Genomic DNA, 15,242 nt, shown 5'->3' on the forward strand with positions numbered 1-15,242 from the left:
TATTGTCCCAGTCATGTGACAGTCTCAATTAATTAAAAAAGAACAACAACAAAGAATCAACTTGAAGCATAAGATTCCACTTTTGCTCTCTGTAAAAATCACATAACCTGGCATCAGGTGAGAGTAAATGTGTCATGTTTGCAAAACTTTGCAGTCTGTGACATTTTATTATTAATAAAGGATGGCATCACATTCACTTTACTTTGAGCACTGGTAATTTCAGAACATGGATAGACTCCAGAAACAGCTTCAGTAGGCTGCCATCTTGTGGTTAAAACAGCTCACGATAACTAACAAAAGCAACACGAACACATGGAACAAATTAGTCAATAAATTTAATTCAGATTAAATATCACTACATCCCATGGCCAATTAAATACAATTCCGCATACACTAGTGATTAGTTATTAATATTATCTATTGATCTTTTGCTATGTAGAGCAATATCCCCCTGGACAATGTTTACTGTCCTCCAGCACTGCTACTGATGCAAAATCTGTTCAACTCCGTGTAAACACATCCCTTAAAACATTATTTTGCTAACATTTGAAAGGCATCTACATGTGTGTTGGCTTTCCAAAATGCAAACTCATGACCTGTTATTAATTACAGTAGTTATTTATTGTATGTCCCATCAGTATTGTGGAATAGCATGGCAACCAGGTATCCATATAACTAAAAAAAAGGGCTTCAAATTGCCTATTTTAAAACGAAGCCATCAGTACAAACTTCTATTTTAAGTCCTCTATTAATGATTGCTTATATTTGAATATATATTGTTTGCACAAAGACCACTGATATTATATTTATTCAAGGTGAAACGTCTACCCCACTGGGAAGCCTATTACCTCCAGGAACCATGTTACTTAGCCTACTACTTCCTCTACTGTAGAAGCCTAGGAGCCAGAAGACCATCGAAAATGATGGTCTTATAGCTACTGTTTTACACTATATATTCTTCCGCGGGTACTAGAATAACAGCTTTTCATTTTAAAAATATATCATTGTAGAGCTGAATAACGAATTTGTCACTATTATGCACATAAATGCTAAACAGATATCATAATACCATATGTTATTGTTAAAAAAGAAGCTATAATATGCATTACGCGGAGAGATATCACACATCGTTGGGCGCAAACGGGAGCGCGAGCACGGCGCATACAGGCGAGGGACAGTTTCCTGTCTGTGGCGTTTGGTAAGTGAAAGATTCGCTCTCTCTTACAAACTTTGGATAAATATGAGCAGTTTTTTGGAGTCTTAGATACTGGTGTTTTGGGGTAGTTTTTAGTTGAAGCAAATGTGCTTTGTTTTTTTGTGGCTCTTGTTTATAGTCTCTTTAAAGGAGTTTAATGTTCTGGGATGCGCGAGCGCTTTCTTTCTTTAACGAAACTAGCTTAGCATTGCCGTTCGACAGCTGGTTCTCTAAAATAAATGTGTATAAATTTGTGTTTCATTGAGTAAATCATTAAGATTGTAATGCATCTTAACAAAACATTGGTTCCAGTTTTATGCCGAAACCCCAAGTTTTTTCATTTAAATTTTCAAACGCTATTAGAGTGCACAGAAATTGTGCTAGCTGATGTATAATGATGTCATCACTCTGCGCCCATTTATTGGCATGTTATTTATTATGGACGTTACCGGTTTGTTGGTGGGACGCAGCAGGTTTCCTGTTACAAACTAATTTTACCTGAATGCTCATCAGATACATCTTCTGTTTTTTTGGGGTGTTTTTTGCATGCAAAGATAAGGAAAGTAGTTTATCTCCTCTTGCAGGTAGTGTACATGAGCTCAAAGTGATCGCGTAGACCTGTGCAGACTGCATCCCAGTCTGTCCGTGCTGCCACCATGGCCTTTGTACCCGCGCCCAGTCCCACTGTGGTGGACCAGACCACGCTTATGAAGAAGTACCTGCAGTTTGTGGCAGCTCTAACAGATGCGAACACACGTAAGTTCATAAACATTGCTGTGTATTTTTTGGTGTCAAATGTTTGAAAAATCTGGAAAAAATTATTTAGTTTTAGAAAATATCTATTTGATTTTGTGAGGATTACTGTTTCAAATGCAGATTTATTGTTTGAATAGCTGCAAATGTAGTTTAAGCCTCTAAACACATAAATGCCCTTATGGGTTTAAAAGGTTTTATCCAACAGTAATCCAGCAGTTACAGATAAATTGTTGGGATTTAGAGGCATTATCCAATTTAAGCATAGATACTTGGCATGCATATTTAACGGTTATTAGGAGGAAGATGTGTGTGCATTAATTTTTTTTATAAAAGTGTTGTGGATGTGTCAGTTGATTTTGGCCTTTTTCACTGATATTTGCCATTAATCAAAAAGAGAGTGACATTTGCCAATGACAGTAGTTAGCAGTAATCAATTTTGCACAAGCTAAATGTTCATAGGTAATGTGATGAGGAGCTGAGCAACTTTAAAAGATTCAGTTATCTTATACAGTGCAGATTTCCTTGATTCCTTGTTTATAAAGAGTGAGATAGATGACTAGGGATGGGTATCGTTTAGGTTTTATCTGATACCGGTGCCAAACCGGTACTTTTGAAACGGTGCCGGTTTGAGCACCGTGCTCAAACCAGTGCTTAAAGAATGGAGAACACAAAATTGGTCCAAAAACCTCTCATGTTCAGCTGTTGTTGTTTTTTTTGTAAAAAGATAACAATATTAGCCTTTTCTGCAGCTATAGGGCATATACAGTATGGCATCACTCTTGGCTGGAAGCAGTGCTTAAACAATGGAAAAAACTTTGTCCAAAAACCTCTCATGTTTAACTGTTTTCCACTTTTTCTTTGGTCATTTTAGCCTTTTTGGCCAGGGTGAAGGCAGTATCTGCCGTCAAACAAGAAGACAGCCGCATGTAACTACGACGGTGTTTGCTAGTTCACCTTACATGCATTAATGTAATAACGTGGTTAGCCTACTCAATGTAAATTACACACGAACAACATTAAGCTACTCACGCAGAGAAGAACGGCTGCTGCTGCCATCATCATCGTCATCATTTCTGCTACACTGGCAGGGCTAGGGGCCAGGACTCTCCTTTTCGGGTTTTTGGGGGATGTTGCTAACTCCGCGTCCGATAACAGGCACCACACCCGCAGTAGATGTGCTCGGTGTGAGGTCTCGCAGCAAGCTATCAAACACGGCGCATTTCTCGGCTTTTAAAAAAACGCTGTGACGCCAGGTGTTTCATCGGATTTGAGGTGTTACCTCCTTTGACAGTATCACAGTATCACCTTAAAGCACTTGTTGCAGGCTGCTGAGTTTGCATCTTTTGCTGTGAAGTACAGCCAGACTTTTGACCGCTTCGCCTTGGGCATTTTTAATCTGTAGCTCTGCTCTAAAAGAACGTACGTACCTGGGCCCGCCTACTATCCTCGGAAACGTAAAATGATTGGCTAGAATTGGCTCAGGAAAAAAAAAAGCACCGAAATAAAGCACCGAAATGTGCGCTGCTTTTCGGTCTGGTTACTACCGTTTATGTCAGAACTGGTGCCATCATGGCACCGGACACCGGTACCCATCCCTATAGATGACAATAACAACAAAACCCCGAACTATCAGTAGCAGTGGCTGTTGGCGAAATTGTTACTTTAAACTTCAGGGTCCAACCAGAATTTTGCAATTAGTATATGAAAGAATAAATGTACACATTTGTTGATGGGCAAGGGAATAGTTAATGTGAGAAATGATAAGAAGGACATTTCTTATGCACATTAGTTATTAGATGCAGCTCGTTACTCCTGTTTGGTGTGTCCAAAATTGCTCAGATGAGGTCCCTGTGCTTAGCATGAGCGATGTGATGAGAGCGATATGCTTTAGTCCAGTCAAAGGTACGTATGTGTGGGAGAGTGCTTGTCAGTGTGAGTGTGTGCGTGTGTGTCTGTGTGATTCTTGATGTACCTTTTGATTAGCCTGGACGCTGAAAGTAAAACTGATAAGATCTGAGAGCCCCTGCTGAGCACATGGAGATAACAATGACACCTGGAACTGTATCATTAGCAAGTTTGATTAATGGCGACACTCTTGTCCTTCAACTTCCAGCTGATGAAACTAAACTGAAGATGATGCAGGAGGTCAGCGAGAACTTTGAGGTGAGTTTGATGAATGTTTCCACTCTGTGATGGAGTAGATTCATTTTCTTTGTCTCTAAAGATAGATTATGGTGGATTTTTGGTAGGTTTTATGGATCTTACTAAAATGTAATTGTGTGAGATTTTGGGTGGTAACTGGAATCCTAACCTTAAAAAATATTTGTATTTTAAATGTTGAGAATATTTGCAAAGATGAAAATGCTTTAATACAGGAAACTTTTGGATTTTTACTTGTAATCTATTTGTTGCACCATTAGTCATGAGAAATTATATCTGAGTGGGTTTTGGATGCATGTAGGTAAACAAACCTTGAGAAAGGAAATCTCTAAATAACTGGCTGTAACACAGTTTTGCTAATTAAAATTGACTTGCCTTCATATTTGTACTGTAAACAAAGACCCACAGATGGAATATAAAGTAAAGTATTGGTATGGGTAATATTGTCTATTAGCTTGGTATGCACAGGCTACACCAGAAGCCCTATTGGTCATTACCATGAGATGTTAGGTTATCAGATGAGAACTTCTAACGTAAGCATGCAGAAACATGAAAATGCTTGTAAAAAAGTTGCTCTTTTTTTGTACTTGACTATTTCAGAATGTGACCTCTTCACCTCAGTACTCCACCTTCTTAGAACATATCATCCCTCGCTTCCTTACATTTCTTCAGGATGGAGAGGTGCAGTTTCTTCAAGAAAAACCAACACAGGTAACTTTAAAAAGATGTGTTATCTATCTAGATTGGTGTGAGTTTTTAACATACTTTTTGTAAAGGTGTCTGATTTCTCTTTGTTATAATAGAACTAATAGCACATCTTTTTGCTACATAAAGCACCACTTGATTAAATCAACAGGACACGGTTACTGAAATGTTAATCAATGAATAACTGAACTAGACCCATCAATTGGATAGCGGTCTCTGAGCTGTACTGTTAGCTAGCTGCATCTTTGGTTGTTCTATGTAAACACTAGAAAAAGTCACTCCTTCAGTGACCCTGAAGATGATGACTTGTGCCTTTCTTTTCAGTAACTGAGTCATGAGGTTTTGCTTAGAGCACCACAAGGACAGTGTTTTTTTTTTTTAAATGCAGACATCTCTACAACTGATAACACCAAAGCTAATCAACTCACACCAAAACAATCTACATGGATGAAAAGCACTGCAGGCCAGAGGAAAATGCACAAATTGATTGATTGAGTTACCTTAACTTATTTCAGTTATATTCAGTAGTGTGCAGAAAAATCTACAGCTAATATCAACAAAGCTTATCACCTGACAGCACAACAGTGTAGATGGATGAACAGAACTGCAGAACCAGAGAGAGCTGCATGAATTGATTGAGTTACCCAAACTTACTGTTTAAGCATGGATTCCCCCCCCCCCCCTTACAGAGCTGTTAAATGTTTGTGGTATATTAATGAAATTCATGTCAATGAAATTCATTATAACACATCTCATGAATTTAGTGACTGTTGGATTTAATCAAAGTTGTATTATTGTAGGGTGTTTACCTTACAATATAAAGTACCTTGAGGCAACTGTTGTGATTTGGCGCTATATAAATAAAATTGAACTGAATTGAAATGATATGAGTGCAATCAAGTTTGAATTCTTAATTTAAATGTGATTACCTGTTATTTATTTCATTTTATTTTAATTTTTTAAGCAATTGCGAAAGCTAGTGCTGGAAATCATCCATCGCATTCCAACAAATGAGCACCTTCGTCCCCACACCAAGAACATCCTCTCTGTGATGTTCCGCTTCCTGGAGGTATGAACCCCTGTTTTCTTACAATATCTTGATTTTTATGGTTTTGTACCTGTCAGGTGCTTTAAAATTATATTGTCAATATTCTTACTGTAAATATTTTGCATCTTGATGTTTGATTTTTACCACTCACTGTGAATAGTAGGAATTAGTAATTTATCATATATGTAATTATGCATTGCACACATGAAGTCAGGTGGCTGCTTTTTATGTTTATATTTCCCCCTTTGTTTTTGTTTTTTTTTTTTTTTTTTCTAGATTGAAAGTGAGGAAAATGTGCTGATATGCCTTCGCATCATTATTGAGCTACACAAACAGTTCCGGCCTCCAATCTCTCAGGAGGTGAGCGTCTCTGTGTTCTGTGTTTAAAGTTTGTTGGGCATTGTAATGACGTTTGAGAAAGTGATGATGCTGATATTATGTGTGTCTTCAGTCTGAATTCTTAGTTAACTAATAATCAGTTAAAAAAACCTGATCATTGGTCATAAATGCTGTCCTTAATGAAGAAATATTGTGATCTCTTGAAGGACACTTTTTTATAAATGGTCATTAGATGTGATGAACACCAAGTCATAATTAATAAATACAGTAAATACTTTATCTCTTAAAACACACAGTGATCAATAAAAATATGACTAGCAAACTAAACATGTTTAGAAGAACATGAATGAGAGACGGCAGGGGGCAGAAGTACTTGTGTAACTTTTCATGAAAAATAGAACATTTAAGCAGTTTGTGAGTATTAGATCAACATGTTTACCGTATTCTTCTCTTCCCAGATTCACCACTTTTTGGACTTTGTGAAGCAGATTTACAAAGACCTTCCTAAAGTTGTTGTAAGTACAGGCTTTTCAGCAGGTGGTTTTGGGTATAGTGAGTAAAAGTGTTGGTTCTGATGTGACTCTGTTTTTAGTGAAAGCACTTTTAAGTTACCATTGTTTTCTCTCACTGCTCGCCTCCCTTGCCACCTGTATCTTTATCAAGGTGTAATTTCCTTCTATTTCTACTTTCTTCTAGGCGAGGTATTTTGAGAATCCACAGGTGATAGCAGAGAACACAGTTCCCTCACCAGAAATGGTGGGGATGATCACATCAGTGCTGGTTAAGACTGCACCTGAGAGGGAAGATAGTGAAACACGAACAGTAAGCTAACCGCCCCTTTCTAGCTGTTGTTTCTACATAATACTGTCTACTTTTTACAGTACTGCCTGCAGCCAGTGGAGGGTAGTAGTGCACCGTTTTGATACAATAAGAGCAACTGCAACAAAACCATAATATAAAATGTATTAAATAATACATTGTGCTCTTATTTTTAAAGCAGCGACCTCTTTTACATTTTAGACACACAAGGATTCAGCATTATTATAGTAATGAATTCTCTGCTCAGGGTAAACTGAACATTTATAAGCCATACAGTTTTGTCAGTTTAATCTGACGCTGCATATAATTTTTGTCTCGCTGGGAAACTTTGTCCATTATTAAATGTAAATTTCATAAACTCTTTTCCTTAAAATGAGTTCTGGTCTTCATTGGACAAAAACTATAGTGGAAGCATAACTTTGCAAGAAAAATCCAGAAAATGTGAACGCAAACAGTAGTTGTTTTTACTCCACGGAGCTATTTACCTCCTCTTTATGCAGCAGTATTGCATTTCCTGGAAACAGTTTTTATGTCCAGCTTGTGTGTCACTCAGGACTTACATTTGTCCTTTTCTTTCTGCCTCAAGCACACCATCATCCCGCGGGGGTCCTTGTCTCTCAAGGTGCTAGCAGAGCTGCCTATCATAGTGGTGCTGATGTATCAAGTGAGTGTAATACTCTTGAACTTCTGTAATATACACATCTGTTCACACAGGAAAATAAGGTGACGTTGTTCCAGAATGAGAAAAAAAGAATGAAGGTTGCTACAAAATGGGACGTTTTCTTGCTTATAAAACATTTTATAATATATTATGTTTAAAACTTGTAATCTAAATGCAAAGGAATAACAGCAATGTATTTTGATATATACATTACAATGTATATATCAAAATGTTGGGGGGTTTTTTGGTGTAGTAACTCAGGTTGTATGTTTGCTCTGTCTCCTCAGCTGTACAAACTAAACATTCACAATGTGGTGTCAGAATTTGTGCCTCTCATCATGAACACCATCATGCTTCAAGTGTCTCCCCAGGCCAGGTAAAGTATATCCGGCTAAAAGCATCTATGTGAGCTGTGGGAGTGTATCTCAGATCCAATTTACAGCCTTTGAAATGGGTTTGAGGAACTGATTTCATTTTCCTCTTTTTTTTTTTTTGCTGCTAATGCCAAGTTAGCTGACAGTGTTGCTTGGCTCTTTGCTTGCTAAAACCTACTTGGGGAAGGTAAAATTGTTAAAAAAATTGTTGTTTTAGTAAGAGACGAGACCTTTCTGGGTGGGGAGAGGGTTTTGTTAAGCATTCTGAACAGAAGGGAAATGGAGCAGAATTAATTTAACACAAAATACCTCAGCAGTCTCTATCAGGTACAGAGAAACAGTTTCTGCTTCATTCAGTAATAGCTGTGACGCAAGCAAATAAGTCACCCTTGTAGAATTGACTCCCACGATTTTAACCTCTGTAATTACTGCAGGCATACATCATCATTAACACTGTCATCAGTGTTTTGATGGGACTAAATGATTTTTTTGTTTCTTTTTTTAGGCAACACAAGCTTTATAACAAGGAGCTGTATGCAGACTTCATTGCTGCCCAGATCAAGACACTGTCATTCCTGGCCTACATCATTCGAATCTACCAGGTACTTCTTATTGATGGTTAATGACACTGCAAAACAGTGTCATTTGGTCCTGCTGAGTGAAGTAACATAAATGTAATTTCAGATGAATCTTTGTATGTGTCATGATGTTGTGAATCGTTTGTTTGAATTTTGTTTCTGCACATAGCTGTTGTGATTGGTAGGAAAAGGTGTACTATAATCTGTTCAGTAATTGGAAGACAATGGAAAAACGAAGCTAAAACTGAGTTACACTTGCTTTAGTTTCTTAAACCAAAATAATAATAATAATAATAAATAATAATAGCACAAATAGCTTCTCTGAATTTACCACCTGCTTTATTCACTGTGTGTAAACATTCTGAGACAACTTGTACTGATTTCAAAAACACTGACAGAAATTAGAACCCACTTACAGGAATTATATTAGCAAGCTTTTCTGTGTGTGTGTGTGTGTGTGTGTGTGTGTGTGTGTGTGTGTGTGTGTCCGCATTGCAAAGAAAGAGCTTGGCTGCTAGTCTAAAGATTTTCCTTGTATTATTACTGCCTTCTTTTTTTGTTTTGTTTTTGTTTTTATTTTGGTGTGTGACTGCCCTCAGAATAATCAATTTTAAAATAATCCTAATCATTAATGATACTGTATGTGTTTGTTTACCATATTAGGACTTGGTAGCAAAGTACTCTCAACAGATGGTAAAGGGTATGCTGCAGTTGCTGACCAATTGCCCCTCTGAGACTGCTCATCTCCGCAAAGAACTGCTCATTGCAGCCAAGCACATCCTCACAACTGACCTGCGTAGCCGTACGTATATGGACACAAACACATTCCATGTAATCCATCCTAACAAAGAATGATTTGAAGTCTCGAAAATATTTTTTACAGTCTTAAAGTCTTTTTTCTTTTTTTCCCTTTTTTGGCACTAGACATGTTTTGCCTTTTTCTAAAACGTTAATGCTAAGTGTAACTTAATGTGTTTGTTCTAGTCAAAACACCAGCAGCCTGGATCCTTTCCAAGGCATACTTGAGTTTACACATTTCACCCTTTCCAAAATAACATTTTTATTAGCTGTCAAAATGTAGCTGTAGAATCTCAGTTTGAATTGGTGACTGAGAGGTTAAAAGTGAGACTGTAGATGAAATGGAATGAAAGCACAACCATCCATCAGTGAAGCCTTGACACAGCATGACACATTTTGGATGATTTTCTGCATTTTACTGCAAGTTAGTTCTTCTGCTGCAGGTCAAACCACTTTTACTGATTTTTGGCTTATTTTCTGTGACAGATTTACCAACGCTGTTAGGTGTTTGCTGTTAACCTCCTGCTGACAGAGCAGTGTCAGGCACAGTGCTAAATTTATAATATTAAACAAACCAAATGGCATGTAATTTTTTTTTCTTGTATTAATCACAAATAAAAGCATTTCCAGTAACACCCTCTTCATATTTTTTTTTACTGCTTTTATTTAATTCTGTCACCCATCGGCTGTTGTTTCAGGTTCAACTATCAGCTCTGAATTCACAATATCTACTTCATTGTGTTTCAGAGTTTATCCCATGTATGGACAAACTTTTTGATGAGTCCATCCTCATCGGTTCTGGCTACACTGCTCGGGAGACGCTTAGGTAAGTTCTTTGTATGTGTAGTCACGATCATTCGAACTCCTCTGTGTCAGAACAGCCTCTTTCTCATGGATGATTTCTCAGCCAGGTGCATGTTAAGTGTCCTAGCATATTAATCAGGTAGTTCTCAGTACTGCAAAATTCTCAAGGAAGCTGACTGAAAACACTGCAGCACAGAAGGCACTGTCAAGTTGTCATGTACACCCTCATCTCCAGAGTGCAGGCTGCTTGCACATCCTCCTTTAGTTCGATTGCAAAACCTCCTTGACCCGCCTCAGTTGCCAAACTAGCTCACCTCATCAACAAAATGCCTGTCATTTCACATTAGTAATACATAGGAAGCACGGCAGCTGGATGAGATCTGGCAGGATTATCATTGTCACTCATTAGCTTGTCTTCTCTCTCCCTTTCTCTCTTCATCCCAAAGCTACTTTCCATATCCTTTTCTTCTTTCAGCCTCTTTGATTGCTTTTCTCTGCCTTTTAGAAAATACGGCTTCCTCACTAAGCCAGTCTGTTCAGTTTGTACCACTATTTAGTAATGAAATATGATTATGATTCACCTCCAAATGTCACAGTTACATGTCTGTCTTATTTTCTAGACCCTTGGCCTACAGCACACTAGCAGACCTGGTGCATCATGTGCGTCAGAACTTGACCCTGACAGATTTATCTCTAGCTGTGCAGCTCTTCGCTAAAAACATTGATGATGAGTCGCTTCCCAGTAACATTCAGACCATGTCCTGCAAGCTGCTGCTCAACCTGGTGGATTGTATCCGCTCAAAATCAGAGCAGGAGAACGGAAATGGGCGAGACATCCTGATGAGGATGCTGGAGGTGGGTTGCACAAGGATCAATTGAAAAGTCTTATTTATTTCAATAGACATAGCGCTAGATAAATATTGAAAATTTTCCCTCTTTCCTTATCTTTATCAACAGGTGTTTGTACTTAAATTTCACACCATTGCACGCTACCAGCTTGTGTCCATCTTCAAGAAATGCAAACCTCAGTCAGAGATGGGTGTTGTTGATCCAGGGGCGATACCTGGGGTGCCAGCCACACCCACTCCATCCACCACCCCTGCCATTCCACCACCTGCTCCTCCAACTCCTGTTACTGTGGCACCTCAACCACCTGCAACGCCCTTTGACCGAGGTGGTGAGAAGGAAGACAAGCAGACCTTTCAGGTGTCGGATTGCCGCAGTTTGGTCAAGACCTTAGTGTGTGGCGTGAAGACAATTACTTGGGGTATCACCTCTTGCAAGGCACCTGGAGGTGAGTGGGGACACAAAACAAAGATGGGGAATAGAAGTAACTTTGTGCACAAGTGGCACTTATTGCAAACCTATTTATATCTAATAAAATCCCACATGCTCAACTATTCTTGCCTGATTAAAAAGCATCTAGAAAAATGTATAAATGGACATGTAACAATAATTTCATAAGGAAATTCAAGATTTTAATCATCTCAAAATGTGTGATTTTTTTTTTCCCTTAACAGAGGCTCAATTCATTCCTAACAAGCAGCTCCAGCCTAAGGAGACTCAGATCTACATTAAGCTGGTCAAATATGCCATGCAGGCCTTGGACATCTACCAGGTACAACCTAATAAAAACTGACTGTACTGCGGGAGTGATGGTGTCTCATAACAAAAAATCATGAAGTAGTGGTATTAAAGAAATTCCTCTAATTTTTTTTGATGAACTGTAGCTTTTGAAGGCTCTAAAAAAGAAAGAAAAATGGGCTCTGGCATGAAGTATAATAATTCATGTGTATCATGACCAGGTGCAGGTGGCAAATAATCAGCAGACATACATCAGGGTGGCTAACTGCCAGACTGTACGCATGAAGGAGGAGAAGGAAGTTTTGGAGCACTTTGCTGGGGTCTTCACCATGATGAACCCTCTTACATTTAAAGAGATTTTTCAGACCACCGTTCCCTACATGGTGGAGAGGATCTCGAAGAACTACGCACTGCAGGTATGTCTTGTCTCACCTATCAAGAGAAAATAACATGGGATAAGGTCTTTGGTCTTGATTAATCACTTGCTCAAATTCCATTTCTTGTTCTCTTTTGTTTTCTAGATCGTGGCAAATTCGTTCCTGGCCAACATCTCAACGTCTGCTCTGTTTGCCACGATCCTAGTAGAGTATCTTCTTGAAAGACTGCCAGAGATGGGCTCCAATGTTGAGCTCTCAAACCTCTACCTCAAGCTCTTTAAACTTGTTTTTGGCTCAGTATCACTGTTTGCTGCTGAGAATGAGCAGATGCTCAAGGTAAATGGATATTTTTTTAGTTTTTTGGGGGGCGTAGTGGCAGACTATTTCACTTATTTCACTGTACCATTGCCATGTTTTACTAATAAGACTTTACCTTTTCATCAGCCGCACCTCCACAAGATAGTAAACAGCTCCATGGAACTGGCTCAATCAGCTAAGGAGCCCTACAACTACTTCCTGCTTCTCCGTGCTCTCTTCCGTTCCATTGGTGGAGGCAGCCACGACCTTCTGTACCAAGAGTTTCTACCCCTTCTGCCTAACCTGCTACAAGGTAAAAACCACACACAGCATTACTCTGAATTACAGACAACTCATGTATGAAATATTGTAAGCACCCATTTCCATTTCTATTAGGATTGAACATGCTGCAGAGTGGCCTTCACAAGCAGCACATGAAGGACCTGTTTGTGGAGCTCTGTCTGACAGTGCCAGTGCGTCTGAGCTCCTTGTTGCCATATTTACCCATGCTAATGGATCCACTGGTATCTGCACTCAACGGCTCTCAGACTTTGGTCAGCCAAGGCCTTCGTACCCTGGAGCTGTGTGTGGACAACCTACAACCTGACTTCCTTTACGATCACATCCAACCTGTCAGGGCTGAACTCATGCAGGTAGGGCGTTGTTTTTGTGATAATGATTACAGTTTTTTCTCTCCTCACAGAAGAGAATGAAAATGTTTTATTGATGATACACAAGGATAACTCAAAAGCTTCCATATAGCCACGTTCCCCCTCAATGTACCTGGTGTTTTTTCTTAAACTTATAGTTTATTCCCTTCCTACTCTTTGCTCCAGGCTTTGTGGCGTACTCTCCGTAATCCAGCAGAAAGCATCTCCCATGTAGCGTATCGGGTGTTGGGAAAGTTTGGAGGCAGCAACAGGAAGATGCTCAAGGAGTCTCAGAGACTACATTATGTAGTGACTGAGGTCCAGGGGCCCAGCATCAAGGCTGAATTCACTGACTGCAAAGCATCCATACAGCTACCCATGGAGAAGGTAAAATATGATCAGGTCTTTTTGTGCCCTTTTCTTTTCTTCTTTGTAGATATTTCTAAAGAGACTTTAGTCAGAAAAAACAGTAGAAAACATCAACCCCAATAACTATAATGTGAAGAAAATGCATAGATTTTGCATTAAAAGATGTCATATGCATTTTATGTGCGTAATTACCCCGCACAGGTCGATTTTGAGCCAGGAAAAGGCCTTATGCTATCCTTAATGTCGTTTAGCTTTTTGCCAAAGAGAAAAGATTTGGGAGTATTTCACTTTATAGCACTTTCTTATACCAGTTGGACTCTTTCTTCCCCTTTTTTCCTTTTTTGATTTACTTTTAGAAGGAAAGAATTAAACGTAAAAGAGTTTGATATTCCTCATTATTGTTCTCCACTGGGAGCAATATGTCTTTGTCACAGTTTTGTGTGTGTGAAAGAGAAAGTGAGTGAGGAGATGTGTGTGTCCTCCAGGTAATTAAATTCATCTCTTGTTTCTCCTCCTCATCCCCAGTCAGTAATCATCAATCTAGTGTGGGCCACCATGACGGCATTATTTACTCTCACTAATGGCTGCTCCTTCTTTTTGGCTATCAGTCTGCGTGTTTGCCATCATCATCATGGGCACAGGCAGCCCACAGAAACCCACACAGACTGTCACATGCTGCACAGCCACATGTTATGGCTAAAGGCATAAATCTCTGGCAGGCTTGAGATGCAGCCATGCGGTTTGCTGGCACATTAGGGAAGGGCAACTGAAGGTGCTGTTATATAGACTGAGATAAAAAATAGAAGTATGCATAACTTGGTGTGGTACAACAGGTAGAAATGGCACAGTGGAACTGAATTTAATATATTTGTATTTTCTAGCTTTTATTTATCTTCTTTAGCTCTTGTCCAACTTTCTTTTACCATATAAGCTGAGAAATCTTCTCTAACACATTATACTTTTAAAAGTTATATCTAATCACTAAAGGATTTGTTAGAGGCCCAGTCCTGACTAACACATCCGGTTATAGTAATCCACTGACAGGTCGACAGTTCAGTTTTGCTTGTGCCCTCATTTCCTCTCATGCGCTCTCAATTGTTGTATTCCTCCTCATGTTCTCTTCCCTGTTCTGAGTGGCATTAATTAGTTCATTTTCTCCCTTTAAGTGCCTGGCTGCCGTGGCTTGACAGCCCATAATGTAGAAATGATAATGACCTTTGCTCAACCAGATGGTGCTCTGTGTTACTTCTCCCAATTAATCACATATGTAGCATATGCAATTTAATTCCCATATTAATAATTTTAAGGATATTGGAATTGTGGGTCGGAGAAATCTGCAGTTTCTGAATGAAAATGTTGAAGATTTTGAAGTAACATTTGCTGCATTTCCTCTAAGGCGATTGAGACAGCCCTAGATTGCCTGAAGAGTGCCAACACTGAGCCATACTACAGACGACAGGCCTGGGAGGTCATTAAGTGTTTCCTGGTGGCCATGACAAGTCTGGATGACAACAAGCACTCGCTCTACCAGCTTCTGTCTCATCCCAAGTGAGTAAACATTCTTGCTTTGATTTGACTGGAGCATACACTTTAATATTGTTGCCACATGGCACCTGGGTACCATTCCTGATGTAATAAATTATTTACTTTATTATAGATGTGTTGGAGTTTATACCAAAAAAAAAATCATTGACACTACCTAAGGAAGTGTTTACATTCACTTAGTTT

The 15,242-nt window shown here is 39.0% G+C and overlaps 1 protein-coding gene across 2 annotated transcripts in view; it reads left to right on the forward strand.

Moving 5' to 3' along the window:
* The first annotated feature begins 1,158 nt into the window (after positions 1 to 1,158).
* Positions 1,159 to 15,242, forward strand: part of trrap (transformation/transcription domain-associated protein) — an 82,518-nt gene continuing 68,434 nt past the window's right edge. For both annotated transcript variants that reach the window (XM_063481502.1, XM_063481503.1), the window contains exons 1-22: positions 1,159 to 1,198; positions 1,780 to 1,951; positions 4,065 to 4,114; positions 4,712 to 4,822; positions 5,781 to 5,885; positions 6,141 to 6,224; positions 6,662 to 6,718; positions 6,900 to 7,025; positions 7,609 to 7,686; positions 7,971 to 8,059; positions 8,563 to 8,659; positions 9,299 to 9,437; positions 10,181 to 10,259; positions 10,858 to 11,092; positions 11,195 to 11,531; positions 11,758 to 11,855; positions 12,043 to 12,237; positions 12,343 to 12,534; positions 12,643 to 12,808; positions 12,892 to 13,148; positions 13,332 to 13,532; positions 14,911 to 15,062. In XM_063481502.1, the coding sequence (XP_063337572.1) occupies positions 1,852 to 1,951; positions 4,065 to 4,114; positions 4,712 to 4,822; positions 5,781 to 5,885; positions 6,141 to 6,224; positions 6,662 to 6,718; positions 6,900 to 7,025; positions 7,609 to 7,686; positions 7,971 to 8,059; positions 8,563 to 8,659; positions 9,299 to 9,437; positions 10,181 to 10,259; positions 10,858 to 11,092; positions 11,195 to 11,531; positions 11,758 to 11,855; positions 12,043 to 12,237; positions 12,343 to 12,534; positions 12,643 to 12,808; positions 12,892 to 13,148; positions 13,332 to 13,532; positions 14,911 to 15,062 (2,948 nt within the window). In that variant the 5' untranslated portion in view covers positions 1,159 to 1,198; positions 1,780 to 1,851. The remainder of the gene's footprint in view (positions 1,199 to 1,779; positions 1,952 to 4,064; positions 4,115 to 4,711; positions 4,823 to 5,780; positions 5,886 to 6,140; positions 6,225 to 6,661; positions 6,719 to 6,899; positions 7,026 to 7,608; positions 7,687 to 7,970; positions 8,060 to 8,562; positions 8,660 to 9,298; positions 9,438 to 10,180; positions 10,260 to 10,857; positions 11,093 to 11,194; positions 11,532 to 11,757; positions 11,856 to 12,042; positions 12,238 to 12,342; positions 12,535 to 12,642; positions 12,809 to 12,891; positions 13,149 to 13,331; positions 13,533 to 14,910; positions 15,063 to 15,242) is intronic.

This window comes from Pelmatolapia mariae, linkage group LG8 (assembly GCF_036321145.2).
Source record: "Pelmatolapia mariae isolate MD_Pm_ZW linkage group LG8, Pm_UMD_F_2, whole genome shotgun sequence".
Taxonomy (NCBI): Eukaryota; Metazoa; Chordata; class Actinopteri; order Cichliformes; family Cichlidae; genus Pelmatolapia; species Pelmatolapia mariae.